The following is a 16,831-nucleotide window of genomic DNA, read 5'->3' as shown; positions in this document are numbered from 1 at the left end:
ACAATCACCCCCGATCAGCTCTGGAGAGGCTTTGGGGGTTAAGTTCTATGGTAGTTTGAAGTAGGCAAAAGGGAGTTTAGCGTGATCCCTTTGTTGAATTTACCATGGCTCCAGGCCTAGATCTCAGCTTTACCAGATTTTCTCCTGGAATTTTTCGACCACAGGACACCCAGTCACCCTGTTGAAACCCACAAGAGACCGAGGGAAGACTTGTTAATTCATCACGGGGGAAGGTTCTTCATAGGGGTGGAGCCCTTAGGGCCAGCCTCCAAGAAGCCCAACAGGTGAGGCAAAGGTAAGCAGGGACTCCAGCACACCAGGGGACAGCGGAGGGAGGATGGCCTCTTGGTGGCTCTCAGAAGGTCAGACTGAGGCCTCATGCCCTGAACCACTCCATGCAGAGACCACTTGTGCAGACTGCTCGTGCCCACCAGAGTGAATATTTTGGGGCTCCCTGTATTTTTTTTAGTGTTCCAGCTGTTCCTATCCTATAGGTTCATACAGTATTATTCCAAACAGGGTACAAATTTATACATTTGTTTATGGGCCGAATTGTGTCCCTTGAGAAATCCATATGTTAAGGCATAACCCCCAAAGTGACTGTATTTGGAGACAGCACCTCTAAAGGGGTAATTAAGGCTAAATGAGGTCATAAGGGTGGGGCCCTAATCCAATAGGACTCGTGTCCTTACAAGAAGAGGAACAGACACCGGAGATCTCTCTCTTGAGAGAGCACAAAGAGGTCATGTGAGCACATAGTGAGATGATGCCAGCACATAGTGAGATGATGCCACCTATAAGCCAAGCGAAGAGGCCTCAGAATGAAACCTACCTTGGTGGCACCTTGATCTTGAACTTCCCAGTCTCCAGAACTATGAGAAATAAATTCCTGTTGGGTAAGCCACCCAGTCTGTGGTACTTTATAATGGCAGCTTGAGCAGACTAAGACAACACCCAATGGGCAACAGGAATACATTGGTAAAGAAAGACAGAGGGACTGCCCTCGTGGTCCAGTGGTTAAGACTCTGCATTCCCAATGCAGGGGGCCTGGGTTCAATTCCTGGTCAGGGAACTAGATCCTGCATGATGCAACTAAAGATCCCGCATGCGGCAACGAAGATCCCGCGTGCTGCAACTAAGACCCGGCACAGCCAAATAAATAAATATTAAAAAAAAAAAAAGAAAAGGAGCTTTCTGTCTAGGAGGAAAAAAGATGATAAATGAGTAAATATAATTTCAGATTCTAAGGAAAATTCCAGTATTATGAGAGCTAGTTGGGGGGGGGGGGCGGCAGGCAATGGTTTTCTTATATTGGGCCTTAAAAAGGCCTCTCTGAGGAGGTGACATTTGAGCTCATCAAGAATGACAAGGAGCCAGCTTTGTGCCTCTCAGGGAAGAACATTCCAGACAGGAGAATTAGCTACAAAGGTCCTAGGTGGGCAGGAAGCACAGCAAGGCCATTGCGGCTGGAACATGAAGAATGAGGTTGGGAGGTGCACAGGCCCAGGGATTGAGGATAAGTTGAAAAGTCTTTGGAGGGTTTTAAGCAGAGGAGGGGCATGATCTCATTTATCTGATAGAGATGAAGTTGACACTGTCCCCAACCTCTAATTCAGGAGGCAGACACGAAAACAGGCAAAAATCATAGCAGCGTGATGGGTACTTTCGTAGGGGAAGCTAAGGCCATGGGAAAGCATATGAATTTCACCAGTGTTAACCTCCCCGCCCCTCCCCCAACTGTAGGTCTTTATCACATGCAATTAAATGGAAACTTATCAAAGGATTTGTGTACTGCTGCTTTTTTTCTCGACCCCCCCCCCCCCGCCCGCCCCGGCAACAATATTAAATAACCTTGGATGGCACATTGGTTCCAGCCCTTAGATTTTTCAACTTTACCCAATTTTGGACCTCTTAAATTTTGGGGTTGGCGGTGGTAGGAGCAAAGAGGATTTTGCTTGCAGGTGGGCAACTTCTTCCATGGGGGAAGGAGTGTTCTGACCCACTATATTTCTCCTGGGGCAGAAACAACTGGCACTAAATATACCCACTTACAATCTCAGCGCTTCAGCTGAGGCTTGTTCTTGAGTGGCAACATTAAACAAAGGCAAGGAGCATGTCTCTGAACGTATCTTGTAGGAATTGCAAGCTCTATTTATTACCAGGTGTGAAATATATCTGTCTGAGAAGGGAACACAAAGATTCTGGTGAGTTAGTGATGATGGGGTGGCGAGGGGCGGTGCGGGGGGAGCAGGGGGGAAGTACTGTCAGGAAGGGGCAGGAGGTGGAGCCAGGTCCTGGAGGGGCTGGAGGTAGGTCAGGTTATCACTTTCATGCTCTGGCCATTTACCACTATCACCACGTGTTTCCAGGAACAGCTCGTCATTCAACCAGTCTCATAGATGGGGTCTGCAGGTGAGGCCTGACAGTACTTTTCTCTTCCAGGGCCTCTTGGTTCAGCCATCACCTCATTTGGGCATCCGGGCCCCACTTTCCCCTCCCTCTCATCATTGCTCTGACCCAAGGCATCTGCCCCGTCGCGTAGGAGCTGAAAAGCGGTCCACTGCGGTCTAGCCTCGGGGTGATGCAGCTGCAACAAATGATCAGGCCGGGCTCTTCCAGGCAGAACACCTGGGCTCTCGTTTGCTTACAGGGTCTCCGTCTGTCTGCAGCCTTCGCCTTCCCAAAGACCCTCCTTACCTCCTCCCCCTCCCCGGGCTAAGAAGGACCCCAGGGCTCAAGCTGGGGAGAAAACCCCGCCCAGCATGCCACGTTCAGTTCAGGGGTGGCCTCTTCCCGGGCCCGTCCGCCGTCTGCTAAGAAAGCCCCGCGGGTGCACACCGCCCCGCAGCAGCCCCCAAGTGTCCCTCCCCAGCCTCCTGGCTTCTACGAGGATATTAAGGGCAGAAAGAGCCGAACCAAAGACGCTTGTCACTGCCTGCGCCTCCCTCCCGGCCTGCGGCCCCGCCCACGTGGACAGAGGTTTAAAGGGCCAGGCAGGCCCACCCGGGCGTGACGCCTCTCCCCGCTCCCGCCGCCCGCCCAGGCCGCACCCACTTGGAGGCGGTGCGCCGGGGCCTATTCCTCCGGCGGCGGGCGCGGCCGCTTTAAGCGGGGGCGGGACTGCGTGCTGCGGCGCGACAGCGGCGGCGGCTGAGAGGGCTTAGGTGGGGTCGCGGGCCGGGGCTGCAGGAAGCCGGCCGCCGATGTCGGGGTAAGTGTGGGCAGGCGCGGGACGGCGGCGGGACGGCGGCGGAACGGCCCCGGGAGGCGCGCGCGGCAGCCCCAACGGGTGCGGCGGGGCCCGGGCGTGGGGAGGCCTCTGCGGCGCCTGGGTCCGCGGAGCGATGGAGAGAAGCGCATAGCGATGGAGAGAGGCTCCGAGCGCCCCGGGGTCCCTCCGCCCCCCATCGGGGCCCAGTCCGGGTGGCGGGGGCCGGCGGCGGCCCTCAAACCGCCGCCGCTGCTGCCTGGGCTGGCCGGGGAGCGCCGGGAGGCGGAAGGCTAGCGGCGCGGGAATTGACCCTCGGCGCCCGCCGTAGCCCGGCCCAGGAGGCGGGCGCTGGGTGTCCGGAGAGGGTGACAAAAGGAGGGAAGCCGAGGGCTGTTTGAGGCCGGGGAGATAGAGCGTGGGGTTGGGGCCCCGTCTCCCCGGAGGCGCCTCCTGTCGCCCTGGCCCCTCTCGGCCTCCACGCAAGCACCTGGCTCGCCTGGCCTGGCGCGCAGAGCGAAGGTAGCGGCGTCGACAGCGCCCCCTCTGGCCCGGCGGCGCCGCCTCAGGCCTGGCGCGGCGGGGCGGGGCGGGGCGGGGCGGCGCGGCGGCGCCGTTTGCCGGGAGCGGGCGGGGCACCGGCTCCGTCCCCCACAACCTGGGCCGGGACGCGGGGGCGGGACCGAAGCCAGGCCCGGGCCCTTGGTCTCTGGGGTCTTGGAGCTGCTCTCCAGCTTGGAGGCGGGATGGGACGTCTTCCCTCGGGGCCCCCAGCCCCCCGGGCCAGGGGAGAACGAAGCCTGGCCTCTCGGGGTTTCGGAAAATGGGGGGTTGACGCCTTCGGTGAAGAAGTGGATCCAAGCCTTTAAAAAGTTTAGGCACGACCCACCCGAAGTTTCTTAGGTAGGGAGAGGCCGTGACCCTGAGTCTTGGGTCTCGGGGATGGGAGGTGAAGAGGAAGCAGAAGTCGGGTCATCCAGCGGGGCTGACAGAATCCCTCCGGTTGGTTTCGTTAGTGACTTCCTGCCCCTGGAGCCGGCGGGCTGCGCGGGAACAGCGGCAGGCACCCTCTCTGCTTTTGGTGTCTCGAGAGGGCGGGCGGAAGAGGATCTGTGGCGTCAGGGTGTCCCCATCGCTTGGGGCAGGAGTGTGAGCTGCAAGGGAGCGTATCTGGTAGGCAGGGCCGTTGAAAGGCCTGCGGAAGAGTTAATGGTGTGTTTGTTGAAGAAAGAAGAAAATCAAGTCATGAAACTGCTCCTTAATGTAGAGTGAAATGTGACTGTTACATTCGCGGGGAGGATGGGTAAGAGCAATTTCACTAGGTTTTCTTAAGAGGGCTCTTAAAATAGAGACCAAGTCTCCTGTTTGTCAGCCTGGAGCTGCAGTTCGCAAAGTGTGGTCATCCACACCTGTTTCCAACTCACTGAGGTGCTTTTTGAAGCATTTAGCCTATTGTATGTCAGATGCAAGCAAAATTGACAGCTTCCTGGACGCCTCCCTGAACCGAGGTCTCTGGGTGGTGCTTGGGGGTCCACCTTTGGCACCTGATGATTTTAGTGCACAGTGAAGTTTGAGAACCCATCACCTAATGCACAGGTGGTCCAACTACAGTCAGCAAACCAAATCCAGCCTGGTGGCTGTTTTTATACAGCACGAAAACTAAGAATGGTTTTTACATTTGTTTAACGGTTGGGGGAAAAAAAAATCAAAAGAGGAATAATGTTTCATGATACAACTCAAATGAAATTCAAATTTCAGTGTCTGTAAATAAAGATTTATGGATTACAGCCATGGTCGTTCGCTTACAAGTTGTCTGTGGCTATTTTGTGCCTCCAGCAGAGCTCAGGAGTTGGGACAGACCACAGAGCCTGAAATATTTACTCTCTGGCTCTTTACAGAGAGTTTGCTGGCCCCTAGCCTAGGGAAAGATGGACATACCATAGGAAAGAAAAGCATCTGTGTGTAAAAATCATGTTTAGAAATTAATAGAATGGACTTAAGTAACTTTTTATTTTCAAAAAAGCAGAGGGAGTAGTGTTGTTTTCTGAATTAATGGAAAACTATTTAGATTAACACAGGCATTTAGGTAAGATTTTCCTAGCGATCATGAGCCTGTGCCCTCAGTAAGTTGGCTAATCATATGCTTCTTTTTGTAGGCCGGGCAAACTCATGGTTATAATACTTTTCTCTTGAGAAACAAACTAGCTCAAAAGAAAAATGGCGTTTGTTGCAACACAAGGGGCCACGGTGGTTGACCAAACCACTCTGATGAAAAAATACCTTCAGTTTGTGGCAGCTCTCACGGATGTAAATACACGTGAGTTGATGCTTTTCGTCATGAAGAAATGTGTTGATGTGACTCCTTCATCTCAGTTCAAATGATGTGCACATGGAGATAAGTAGTCACATTAACTGTTATCTTAATTTCCCCTTTCTCTACCTCGTGGAGAAGCAAAGTGATGAGCATTACTGGCTGGAGCCCCAAAGAGGCACGCGTGTGGGTGCGTGCGCGTGTGTGTGTGTGTATGTGTGTCCTTGTCTGTGCATGCACATGTATGTTTGGGAGTACGAGTGAGTGTGACTGGTTGTAGGGAACTAGTTATGTGCCTGCTTTTAGACCATGACAGTCAAACTGATAAGATCTGATTGCTTCTCTTAAATTATTAAATCCAGTAATTTTAGGAACATCCTTAATGTAATTTCAATTATCTGATGGTTTGTTTTGCCATTTACAGCTGATGAAACAAAGTTAAAAATGATGCAAGAAGTTAGTGAAAATTTTGAGGTATGAGCTTTATATTTTATTTTATATTATATTTCATAAAGCTTTAAATTTTGAGGTATGAGCTTTTCATTTTGAGATAAGTATTCACATGTGCTTTCCTACAGCTTCCGTCAGTCTTTTTACTAGTAACTTAAAAATTATCTTTGTTAATGTAATTTGTTGTACTTCAAAATTGAAATTTGAAAATTTGTACAGTGTTGTCCAGCTTCTTCACACTAGTGATAGTGACTCCCGACCAGTGTTGAGGAATATTGCTTTTGTTTTGGTTATTTGACCTTTTTTTCTTTTCTTTTCTTTTCTTTTTAAATTTATTTTTATTTATTTATTTTTGGCTGTGTTGGGTCTTCGTTGCTGCATGCGGGCTTTCTCTAGTTGTGGCGAGCGGGGGCTACTCTTTATTGCGGTGTGCAGGCTTCTTGTTGCGGAGCACGGGCTCTAGGCGTGCGGGCTTCAGTAGTTGTGCTTCGTGGGCTCTAGAGTGCAGGCTCAGTAGTTGTGATGCGTGGGCTTAGCTGCTCCGCGACATGTGGGATCTTCCCGGACCAGGGCTCGAACCCATGTCCCCTGCACTGGCAGGTGGATCCTTAACCACTGTGCCACCAGGGAATCCCCTTGACCTTTTTTTTTCATTTTCAACTATGGTAGCCCTTTTAGGCATATGCTTTCAGGATACACTCAAACTTTTGTTGTGGATTTGTTATGTTAGGTAATGGATGGTATGGGAATGAGAGCTGGCTGGCAGTTTTGGCTCTCCTGTTTATAACTTCTGCAACTTTGATCAAACAGTTTCTCTCTTCTGGCTCTTACATTCTACAATTTTATATTGACCCATAGGTCCCTCAGAGTCTGTTCATTTTTCTTCAATCTTTTTTCTCTTTGTTCTCTGATCTGCCTTCAGATTCACTATTTTTCTGTCATCTCTGCATCTGCTGGGATGTTATTTTTAAATTCCAGTTTATTTGTATTTTTGTTTTAAAATTTTAGTTATTGTACTTTCAGTTCTAGAATTTCCATTTGGTTCTTCTTTAGATGTCACTTCTCTGTAGAGATTCCCCATCTTCATTTATTGAGACCATGTTTTCCTTTTATTCTTTGAACGTATTTATAATAACTGCTTTGAAGTCTTTGTCTGCTAAATACAATCCTCTATAAAGGTTGATTTTTATTGACTTCAGGTCACATTATTTGGCTTTCTTGCATGTCTGGTAGTTTTTGATTGTACACCAGACATTGTGTGTGAAATGTAGGGACCCTAGATTCTGTCATCTCCCTTGGAAGAGTGTTGATATTTTTACTATAGTCAGCAGTTCAGGTGCTGGCTGATCTCACTGAACTTGTGTAGGCTTGGTTTTATGCCATGGTAGAGAGGATCTCTGGGAATCCCAAGGGGTTTCCCAAGTCCCTCCAACTTTGTAGGATTCAACCTCCAAACCCCATCTTTCTGTGGATCTCATCAGAGGTTGATTTTAGATTTTGTTGGGATGGGGCTAAACTAGGCCTTATTCTGGGGCATGGTCCTTCCTCAGCTGAATGTATGAGGTGTTATCAAGGTGTTAAGAAGGTCTTTGCACTGTGTCGAGGCTGAACCCCCAACATCCTCTGACCTTGCTAGACCTCTGATGTCTTTCTTCATTTCTCAGTCCTCAAGTGCCCACTCCCTGGTAAGCCTCAGGTAGTCTTACCTCCCCTTACCTGTAAGTACAGCCCAGTCCTCAGTCAAGGACTCACAGGAGACCATCCACACCCCCTTCTGTAGTTCCTTTTTCTCTGGGGCTTTGCCCTGCAGATTCTGGCCACTTCAGCTGTTGCAAACTCTGGTGTTTGCTCCTCAGCTCAGCAGGACCATCATGCTTTCCTTGGGCTCCAGCCTGCTGAGCCTGGTTGGGAAACGGTACCCAGGCAGAGAGCCGAGGTGGGGCGCAGTTGGTGAGTTCCCCTTCTTCTGGAGATCATGGTCTTGCACTGCCTCTGGTCCAGCACCTGAAACTGTTCTCTCATATTTTGTCCTACTTTATGGTTAGTCTGGTGCCAGTTAGTCTCATAGGCCGAAGAGAAACTCGCTTTTCTTTTAATGTGGGTATGATAAAACCTTTCTCAGAGTTAATATGATTAAGAACAATAGATACAATGTTTCCTAGCCTCTGTCATGGTCATTTGAATCACTAAACATTAAATAAATGTTTGTGGGATTGAATTAGATACCCTACTGTCTATAGTAATGGATGGTATTTTTGTTTGCTGGGGGAATTTTTTGGTTTTTTTGTTTTTTAAATAGATGTTTTCCAGGATTTGTTGCCTTGAACTGAGGTGGAAAAAAATCCTGAGATATTTAGAGATTGAGCTAAAGAGCTTTCTCTTCCACCCAAGCTGTTAGTGCAAACTGTTAAAAAATAAATAAATAAAGCTAAAAAAAAGAGGTGGGCGGTAGAACAGCAAAGGCCTGCATTCTGCATTTTACTGGAAGAACTGCTAGGAGAGAGCCACAGCCCTCAAAGTTTATTTGAGAGGCTGAAATCTTGGAGCTGCCTGTGATCCTCCGAGTGTGCTGGGGCTCTTTCAATTAAGTGTCTCAACCCTTTCTCTCCTGTTTAGGGTCTGGCAGTTAACAAGTTAGTTCCTGGCTTTGGTCTCAGATGCATTGATTAAATTAACAGAATTAAAAGTTAGCAAAGTAATACACTTGGGGCTTTTCCAAATAGTGCCTTTTGAAATCTGATAGGCATTTACCTTAAATGAAATTCAGATGACTGAGTCCTTCGAAGGATGAAATACTAGAATGACCACCGGTAGGTAATTCTAAATTACCACCACTATTACCCCAGAACAAAATATTTAAGTGAAATTAAGAATTCCCAGCGGTTTAAGGAATCTTAGAAATTCATTTCATTAACCACTTAGGGATAAGATTCCAGGCTAAGTAAATATCACATGGGCCATCTCCCAGGACAGAAAATAAAGAAATGTTGAAGTTAGAAATCACAGGAAGCATTCGTATGGATCAAAAAGCCAGGGGCTAAGTTGAAATACTGGCAGAATAACTGGGCAACTTGTTGAATCTTTCCTGTGGGAGAAATGTGAAACTTAGGTGTTTTGAAGGCAGTGGAATCTGGATGGTATGGGCTGATGTGCAGATGAGCCTGATTTCTTGATAACCTTGATAATGTTCCATCATGACTCTCACCCCTCTTTTCCTTCAACCCTTGAATGTGGGTGTTTCGTAAAAAGTCTTACACTTTGGGGTTGAAAGGTGACAAATGCAGTTCTTGTCCCCAGTGGATTCACATTCTGCTCCGGGAGGGGCTGGGGAGGCGCTGCCTGGCTCCTGGGGGCGCCTCTTCACACGCAGCGTGCTGTGGGCACGGGGCCCCTGGGATTGAGCTCCGGGTTGGCCGTGGGAGACCAGTGCTCAGGGGCGCATCCCAAGAATGGCGGTTCTTTCTTTGCTCCTGTGGCAGCACACACTTTTCTGGTTTTTGCCTGTATTTCCTTCTTTATAGACTCCTCAGGTAATGGACAACCCCATGTCTTTATCTTCCTCCCAGATCAGTGTCTGGAGCTCCAGACGCATTTAGCTGCCCAGATGCCTTGACTCACCAGCGTCTCAGACTCATGATAATAAAAGTTTAAATTCCTTCCTCTTAGACTCCCATCCCTGCCATATTGAACTAAAAAAAGTTCAATATGTGCCTTTTACACTCAGGCTTTCTCGTCATTTTGTGCCTTTGCATAACCACTTTCTCCCGTGGTTAACTCCTGCTGGCCTTTTAGGTTTTAGTATCAGCATCACTTCTTCGGGAAGGTGGTCTCTGCCGTTGGTTCCATCCAGTCAGTTATGCCCCATTGTTCGGTTCCCTTAGTTAAGTGAACATTCTCCACAGTGCCAGTATTTCTAGGTTTACCAGTAAATTTTAGCATTTAGTTCTCTCTAATTGGATATCAGAAGCAGCAATCATCTTAACTTCTTTAAAACTATGTTATCACTAAGGCATCTGAAAGTATTAAAAATTATTATCAGCTCTACAATTTTTTCCTTTTGAGGTTATTATAATATGTGAATTTGAATATGTACACAAACCTTTATGGGGTTTTCTTTTATTTTTGCATAATTAGAATGTCACTTCATCTCCTCAATATTCTACATTCCTGGAGCACATCATCCCTCGATTTCTTACATTTCTTCAAGATGGAGAAGTTCAGTTCCTTCAGGAGAAACCAGCCCAGGTGACCTGTTCAAAAATATAATGAGAAAAAAATGTCCTGCTGTAGGAGTGCAAGCACTTAAGAATGAAAACAACTCAAAAAACTTATGGTTCCCCTTAAAAACAAAAGAAGTTTTGTCATATAAGGATAACTTTGTCCAAGGCCATTGCCTCCTCAGCTAAATATCTTGGTTTTATTTCCTCGTAGCCATCTCTTTCACAATTTAAACTCCTCACATTTGCTGACCAGTGACGTGTGCATATGCTATGTATTACAGACAAATTCATGTGTATATATAGGAGGGAGCAACAGTTTCATGACCCTTCCCGTACCTGTTGCCCAGCTCTGACCTTACTATTTTCAGTTCTTGTAACTCTGGCCAGTTTTGTTTTATCTATACCCCCACCCACTCTTTGCTCCCCCCTCTTCACCTTGATTATTTTAAAACAGTCCCATCATAACTTTTTTTCCATAAATATTTCAGCATATATCCCTTAAAAATAACTTTAAAAATTACCATAGTGCTAGTGAAAGTTAATTGCTAAACAAAGCATTTTTATGTGGTACCAGTTCAAGATCTACCTATTTGACCTTTTTTAGTTGTCAGTTCCATAGACAAAATCATGAAAGCTTAGCACAGCTTATGATGTAATTAGTCCTTAGGCCCAAGGTAATTGGAGAGCACGTCAGAGGAGCTAAACAGAGCTTACGAAGGGAGACTGCAAATGAAGTTCAGTTGGTGTTTTGCTCTTTTCATCTTAAATTTACCCCACATGCACACATTAGTGTCCTCCTCCTGGCAATACTGATAAGGTGTGAAAGAGGAAAATTGGCTACTTGATTTGGTACACAATTGTAGAAATACTGAAAATACTGGTTTGCAGTACATGCTTTGGATTACATTTAAATAATTTACAGAACCGTTTCTAAAATGGGCTCCATCTTCTTGTATGGTGGTTACCAGTGCTGGGTACAGCTGTGTGACACTTGTAGGGTGCAAAAGGGTTACCTTGGAACTCTTGGAAGGATTTCATATTTACATTTTTGTTTCTCTTCAACAGCAACTGCGGAAGCTCGTTCTTGAAATAATTCATAGAATACCAACCAATGAACATCTTCGTCCTCATACAAAAAATGTTTTGTCTGTTATGTTTCGCTTTCTGGAGGTAACTTTTGAGAATTTTTATTATTTAGCCACATTCAAAACTTTTAATGATTTTCTTACTGTAAAATCCTGTATTATACAACTTTTTCCCTTTCACTAAAGTTCTGATTCACATGAGTAGAAAGTTTCTTAATGTCCATTTCCTCCCATTTTGCCAACCAGATTACTAAGAAAGATTATTAAATGAAAGTCTTTTTTTTGAGTCACTGAGGGATTGACTAGACACAGTGGGAATCTGAAAGTGGGTGGTGGTCAACAGACTCCGAGGACAGGGGTCATTGGCTTCGTGCCTCTATGTTTGTGTGTCGGGCACGGTAGATGCATAGTAGTCAAAGAGTTGCTCAAATTCTTGGGGTTAATCCATTTGGTACCTGTTAAGCTAACCTCTGAAATTGTTTTCTTGTTGTCCTTAGTCTTGGGGTGTTTAGAATTCTGTCATGTTGCTGGGCCCCTTGGAAAGATGAGCTCTGTAGGGGGACTGAGTTGGGTTCGGATCCTGGCTCTGCCATGTATTAGCTCTGTCATGTCAGCCCCATTCCTTCCTGCCCCGAGCCTTCGCTTCCTCCTGGTAAGATGTGGAAGGCGCCCCCGTGCAGACAGTGTGAAGTGTTAGCACAGGGCCCGGTGCATGGTGGCCGCTCACGCATGGCTCTTCAATATTTTCAAACAGTGAAACGTGTCTGCTGGGCCGTTAAGACCTTGCTTCGTAGTGTGACTTGCCTTAATTGCCAGTTACTCATTTGTCTGAGTGTTCCTCTCACGGGACCCACTGGCGGGCTGTGCTTCAGACAGCCCAGCAAAGGCTGCGACAGCGTCCTCTCCGGGTCAGCTGTGTTCTGTGGGTTCATGAATTTTCTACAAACCAAACCTAAGTTGGCTGATGGCGGGTGTATATGCAGAAAACGCTTAGAAAATAGTCTTTAGATGAAAATAAGTTTTCAGAAGTATAACTCTTTTTAAATGCTTTTTATTTTTTTAAGACGGAAAATGAAGAGAATGTTCTTATTTGTCTAAGAATAATTATTGAACTACACAAACAGTTCAGGCCACCCATCACCCAAGAAGTGAGTGTTTATCTTGATAGCATTTATAAACTGTGCTGACAAATTGCTTCTGTGTGAATCTTTTACCCTCTTTTAGAGTTGACAGAACATATGCTGCTTTCAGTCATAGAAAATATCGCCTAAGTTGGGGGAAATTCTTTGTGGGTTAAACAGTGACTTTTTTCTGAATGTGTACATGAATATTTTGCTGAATTTGCTCAGTATTTGAAATGTGTTAACCAACCAAACTGGCAGGGCTCTTTGGGTGGTTCTGGTACTTACAGGTCTGAAATGCCCCAAGGCTCCAATCGCTTTTATACAAGGGTTCAGATGTGGGTTCTGAAGTCAGAGCTGGGTTTGAATCTCAGTGTGCAGTTCAGTAGCTATGTGACAGTGGGTAAGCTCTGAGCCTTTTGGAGCCTTTTCTGTAAAATGGGGACAATCACAGTATATCCTCAAAGATTGCTTAGAGAATTAAATATAAAAGTTAAAGTTCTTAGCATAGTGATTGGTATCTGCAGAGTCAGCATTAAACACTCTGTTAGCCATAATTAAGATAGTATCTTTTCTGATGATAACCTTGGTAAATGCCTGTTGTAGATTATTTGGAAATTGAAAGACGAAGTAGAATTCCTTCCACCTTGAAAACTATTTAATGTCTTGGTGATTTCTTTTCCTTTTTCCCACCTTATGTATTGTATGTTTTCTACATAATCACAATACTACTGTGGATGACATTTCATATCCTGATTGTTTCCCTTCACATTATATGTAAGCGTTTTCCCAATGATAGAAAATGTTTTGTAAAGTTAATTTTTAATGGATATATAATATTCTTTCATATTCTTGGATATTTAGGGTATTTCAAAATTTTTATTTTATGACTAAAACCAAATATCTGTTTACAATTCAAATGATTTTGTAGACTGGGTTTATGGAAGTAGAGTTACCAGATCAAAGGTGTTAATGTTTTAATGCTTCTGATACATATTGTTACATTGGTTTCCAGAAAGGCTTCAGCAGTTTAAGCTTCCCTTAGTAGTATAGTATAGTATGGGGTGGAGGGAGTCTCCTTATTTGCACTCCCTCCAGCATGGTGTGCTATTACTTTTTGAAAGGCTAAAAGTGGCATTTATTATCATTTTCATTCCGTTGCTCTTCCTGAATTAGAAAGCTTGTTTTCTGTTTATCAGTCTTTTTGTGTGTGTGTGTTCACATTCATTGCCTATTTGTATCTTGAGTCTGACATTTTTCTTGCCTGTTTTGTGAGTTCTTACATATGGAAACTATTGATGTTTTTCTTATTTATTGTAAGCATTTTCTGTTTATAAATATCTTCCTAATACTGTATTTTTTTTTAGATTCATCATTTTTTAGATTTTGTGAAACAGATTTACAAGGAGCTTCCAAAAGTAGTGGTATGCTGTTTTTAATATTATTTGAATTTACTGTTTATATTTATTTATTACTTCCTCATTCCAAAGGGTTTTGAAGGAATAATCGGAGGGACGCTAATTTTACAATGGGGAATGTTTAGTGATGGTTAAAATCTAGGTTGATAAATTAGCCCTTAGAAAAAAAGAGTTCTTTTGGTTTCATTGTTTAGATTAAATACTGTATTTTTGACGTGAAAGCAATATATTCTTATTGTAGAAATTTTGCAAAAAAGGAAAATCATCCATAAGTATTCTTTCACTTGTAAGCAACCACTGACATTGGTATTTTGTTTTGAGTTTAACTTTGTGCTTTGTAGAGATGGTTGCCCTCACATTCTTGAAGCTTTTTTGGGGAGTGGTGCATACTTTCAGCATTTTTCTATATCTTGAAAATTTTTTCCTGTATTGAAAGAACTGTTTCCAAGCAGTGCCACCCATATAAAAGTGTGTGGAGTGGAAGAGGAAAGGCTCATCCCTACCCTGCTCTCATTTGCTGGAAGGAATCACTGTTACAGGAGGGAACGTCCTTCCAGACTCTTCTGTGGCAGTCATAATTTTTAGTGACCGATAATTTTCTGTCATACGCATGTACCTTGACCATCTCCCTTTTGCTGGTTTCCCCCATTTTCAATTCATTACTGTCACAAATAATGCTTTGGTAAAAATCATTGTGCGTAAATGTGTTTATGTTTCAGAGTTTCTATTTTCAAATTTTTTTTAAGCTTAAATTTTTCAAATTAACACATGGTAAAATTGACTTTTTGGTTTTTTAAGGATTTTAACCTGCTAATAGTGTATAAAACTTAAGTTGCGTTCTGAGTTATCAAGTTATCATTGTGTCAACTACCATTTTGATCAAAGAAGAGCTACTTTTCATACGAAGCTGTCTTTTTTAACATGAAGCCCAAATTTCATTGAGAACTAGGGATGCCAGTGAGGTCCTGGCCTTTTAAAATGTTTTCTGTACTTTGTTTCTGTTCCATACTTGACCTCTATTTAGGAGACTATTTGGAAAGTTAATTCAGTAGGGATCAGCTCCTAGTTTCTTATCACTGGAGAGATGGGTTACATCTTCCCCACCTCACTGAGGTGGTAGTATAACATGACATATATTTCATCTTTTATCAGCCAGGAAAAAATAGTAGAAAATACTACAGGCAAGTTTGTTTTCTGTTGTTGGAGGTGGCGGGTGTGTCTGTCATGTTATCTCCATAGTCCTGGAAAAAGAGAACACTAAGTACTGTGGGGTTGGTACAGTACAAAAGGGTAGGATATTCGATTTCTTCACCACACGTCAGGTGTAAATGACTTCTGTTTTTTTTTTCTGTAGAACCGCTACTTTGAGAACCCTCAGGTGATCCCCGAGAACACAGTCCCTCCCCCAGAAATGGTCGGAATGATCACAACGATTGCTGTGAAAGTCAATCCTGAGCGTGAGGACAGTGAGACGAGAACAGTAAGCGTTTCAGTTGTTTTGCTTTTTGCTTTGCTTTTATCCGCATCTCCTGCCCTCAGTAGAGGAGAAATGAGGTATTGACTTCTTAGACCACTTAAGTTTTTAGTTTTTTTCTTAAACACATGGAGGGATTTAGAATCAGCAAACAAACGTGCGTGCGCGAGAGCGTCGCTGATTGTGCTCTGCAGGTATGCATGTGCTCTGCAGGTATGCGTGTGCTCTGCAGGTATGCGTGTGCTCTGCAGGTATGCGTGTGAGCTGTTGATCACCAGAGATACAAAGATAGCATCGTGGTGAAATCCAGAACCAGAAAGAGCAGCTGACCCGGCAAGGGGGCCTCCGTTCTTTCCTTAGCTTCAGCATTAGAGAAGTCCCTTTAAACTGCATATAAATTTGTAGTTCAGTGCCTGACGGTGTGGGCTCTGGGGACAGAAGTTCTGGGATGATGCTGCAGCTCTACCACTTGCACTTTTTGACTGTAGGAAAGTTCATGAACCGTTGTTCTGACCTCATTTTCCCTCTCATCTGAAAAATCAGTCTCGTGGAGTTTTGTGAAGGGAACGCTGGTACTGTCTGCAGCTGATGCATTAGATTTGTAGTATTTGCCACGTAGGGAACATGTATTGAGCATTTACTATGACTGTATTTTTATGATTGAATCAAGGCTATCATCTGTATTTGTTTTACTGAAATGGTTTTGCAGAATGTTTCACTTTGAGTTAGGATAAACAGGAAGCTACATTTTGAACGAAGCTTTCATTCCTTTGTTTTTCCTGAATTAGAAACTTGTTTTCTGTTTATCAGTCTTGTGTTTCTTTTTTTGCTTGTCTGTTCCTATCCATTTGTCACCCATTTGTATTTTGAGTCTGACATTTTCCTTACCTGTTTGAGTTTTTATATATTAAGACTATTTTTTCTTACATTTATTGTAAGCATTTTTCCTGTTTATAAATATGTATGAATAAAACTAGGTAAACTTGTACTTCTTGCTGTTGTTCTTTCAAGTAAGCAAGATAATAGGTTAAAAAATTTTTTTAAATTTCTCCGGTGATTTGAATCTCTAAGTTTTGACAAATTTTCCTGAGGTTTTTACTACAGGTGATGACATTGTAAAATATGAAAACCTTTATACTAAATAACAGTTCTATGTACTTTGTTTTCAAAATAGTTTGTTTCTTTCACCACAGATAATTACAAAGATGTGTCAGTATTTTCCCTTCCCTTTATTTCAGTGGGGTGATGTGCAATAGTGGCACACTGATTAGGGCTATTTTAAGTGCCACGGTGATAACCTCAGTCCTCCTGTTCCTCTCTTGCAGCATTCCATCATTCCAAGAGGATCTCTTTCTTTGAAAGTGTTGGCAGAATTGCCCATCATTGTTGTTTTAATGTATCAGGTATGCATATTGCTTAGTAGCTTCTTGGGTTGTGGGCTTCCTATTTTACAAGAAAGTTTACACCTAATTTTCTGTGGCAAATAGATGTGTATGATACACATGTGCTAACTAATGAATCTCATCACACTTTCTTTGGTATGC

General features: G+C 44.3%; 1 protein-coding gene and 1 long non-coding RNA gene across 17 annotated transcripts in view; one reads left to right on the top strand and one right to left on the bottom strand.

Annotated features, from left to right (window-relative positions):
* Positions 1-2,220: 2,220 nt before the first annotated feature.
* On the bottom strand, positions 2,221-3,141 carry LOC309613718. The gene is made up of 2 exons (XR_014235855.1): positions 3,055-3,141; positions 2,221-2,587 (listed from the first exon to the last, which is right to left on the bottom strand). It is a non-coding gene; the product is annotated as an uncharacterized lncRNA (long non-coding RNA).
* The window catches only part of TRRAP (transformation/transcription domain associated protein), a 120,210-nt gene continuing 106,444 nt past the window's right edge, over positions 3,066-16,831 (top strand). For 11 of the 16 annotated variants that reach the window (XR_014235851.1, XM_082360869.1, XM_082360868.1 and 8 more), the window contains exons 1-9: positions 3,067-3,211; positions 5,365-5,525; positions 5,944-5,993; positions 10,104-10,214; positions 11,255-11,359; positions 12,339-12,422; positions 13,763-13,819; positions 15,168-15,293; positions 16,613-16,690. Coding sequence is in view for 15 of the 16 variants with exons in the window: in XM_082360869.1 (XP_082216995.1) it covers positions 5,426-5,525; positions 5,944-5,993; positions 10,104-10,214; positions 11,255-11,359; positions 12,339-12,422; positions 13,763-13,819; positions 15,168-15,293; positions 16,613-16,690 (711 nt within the window). In the remaining variant the exon portion in view is untranslated. Of the gene's footprint in view, positions 3,212-3,231; positions 3,731-4,224; positions 4,512-5,364; positions 5,526-5,943; positions 5,994-10,103; positions 10,215-11,254; positions 11,360-12,338; positions 12,423-13,762; positions 13,820-15,167; positions 15,294-16,612; positions 16,691-16,831 lie in introns of those variants that run through there. The other 5 variants (XM_082360873.1, XM_082360864.1, XM_082360870.1 and 2 more) reach the window with 4 other exon arrangements.

The sequence above is a fragment of the Balaenoptera borealis genome, assembly GCF_965194805.1.
Source record: "Balaenoptera borealis genome assembly, chromosome: 16".
NCBI classification, from domain to species: Eukaryota; Metazoa; Chordata; class Mammalia; order Artiodactyla; family Balaenopteridae; genus Balaenoptera; species Balaenoptera borealis.
The sequence above is the reverse complement of the archived record's forward strand: the minus strand, read 5'-3'. Positions and strand labels throughout refer to the sequence as shown.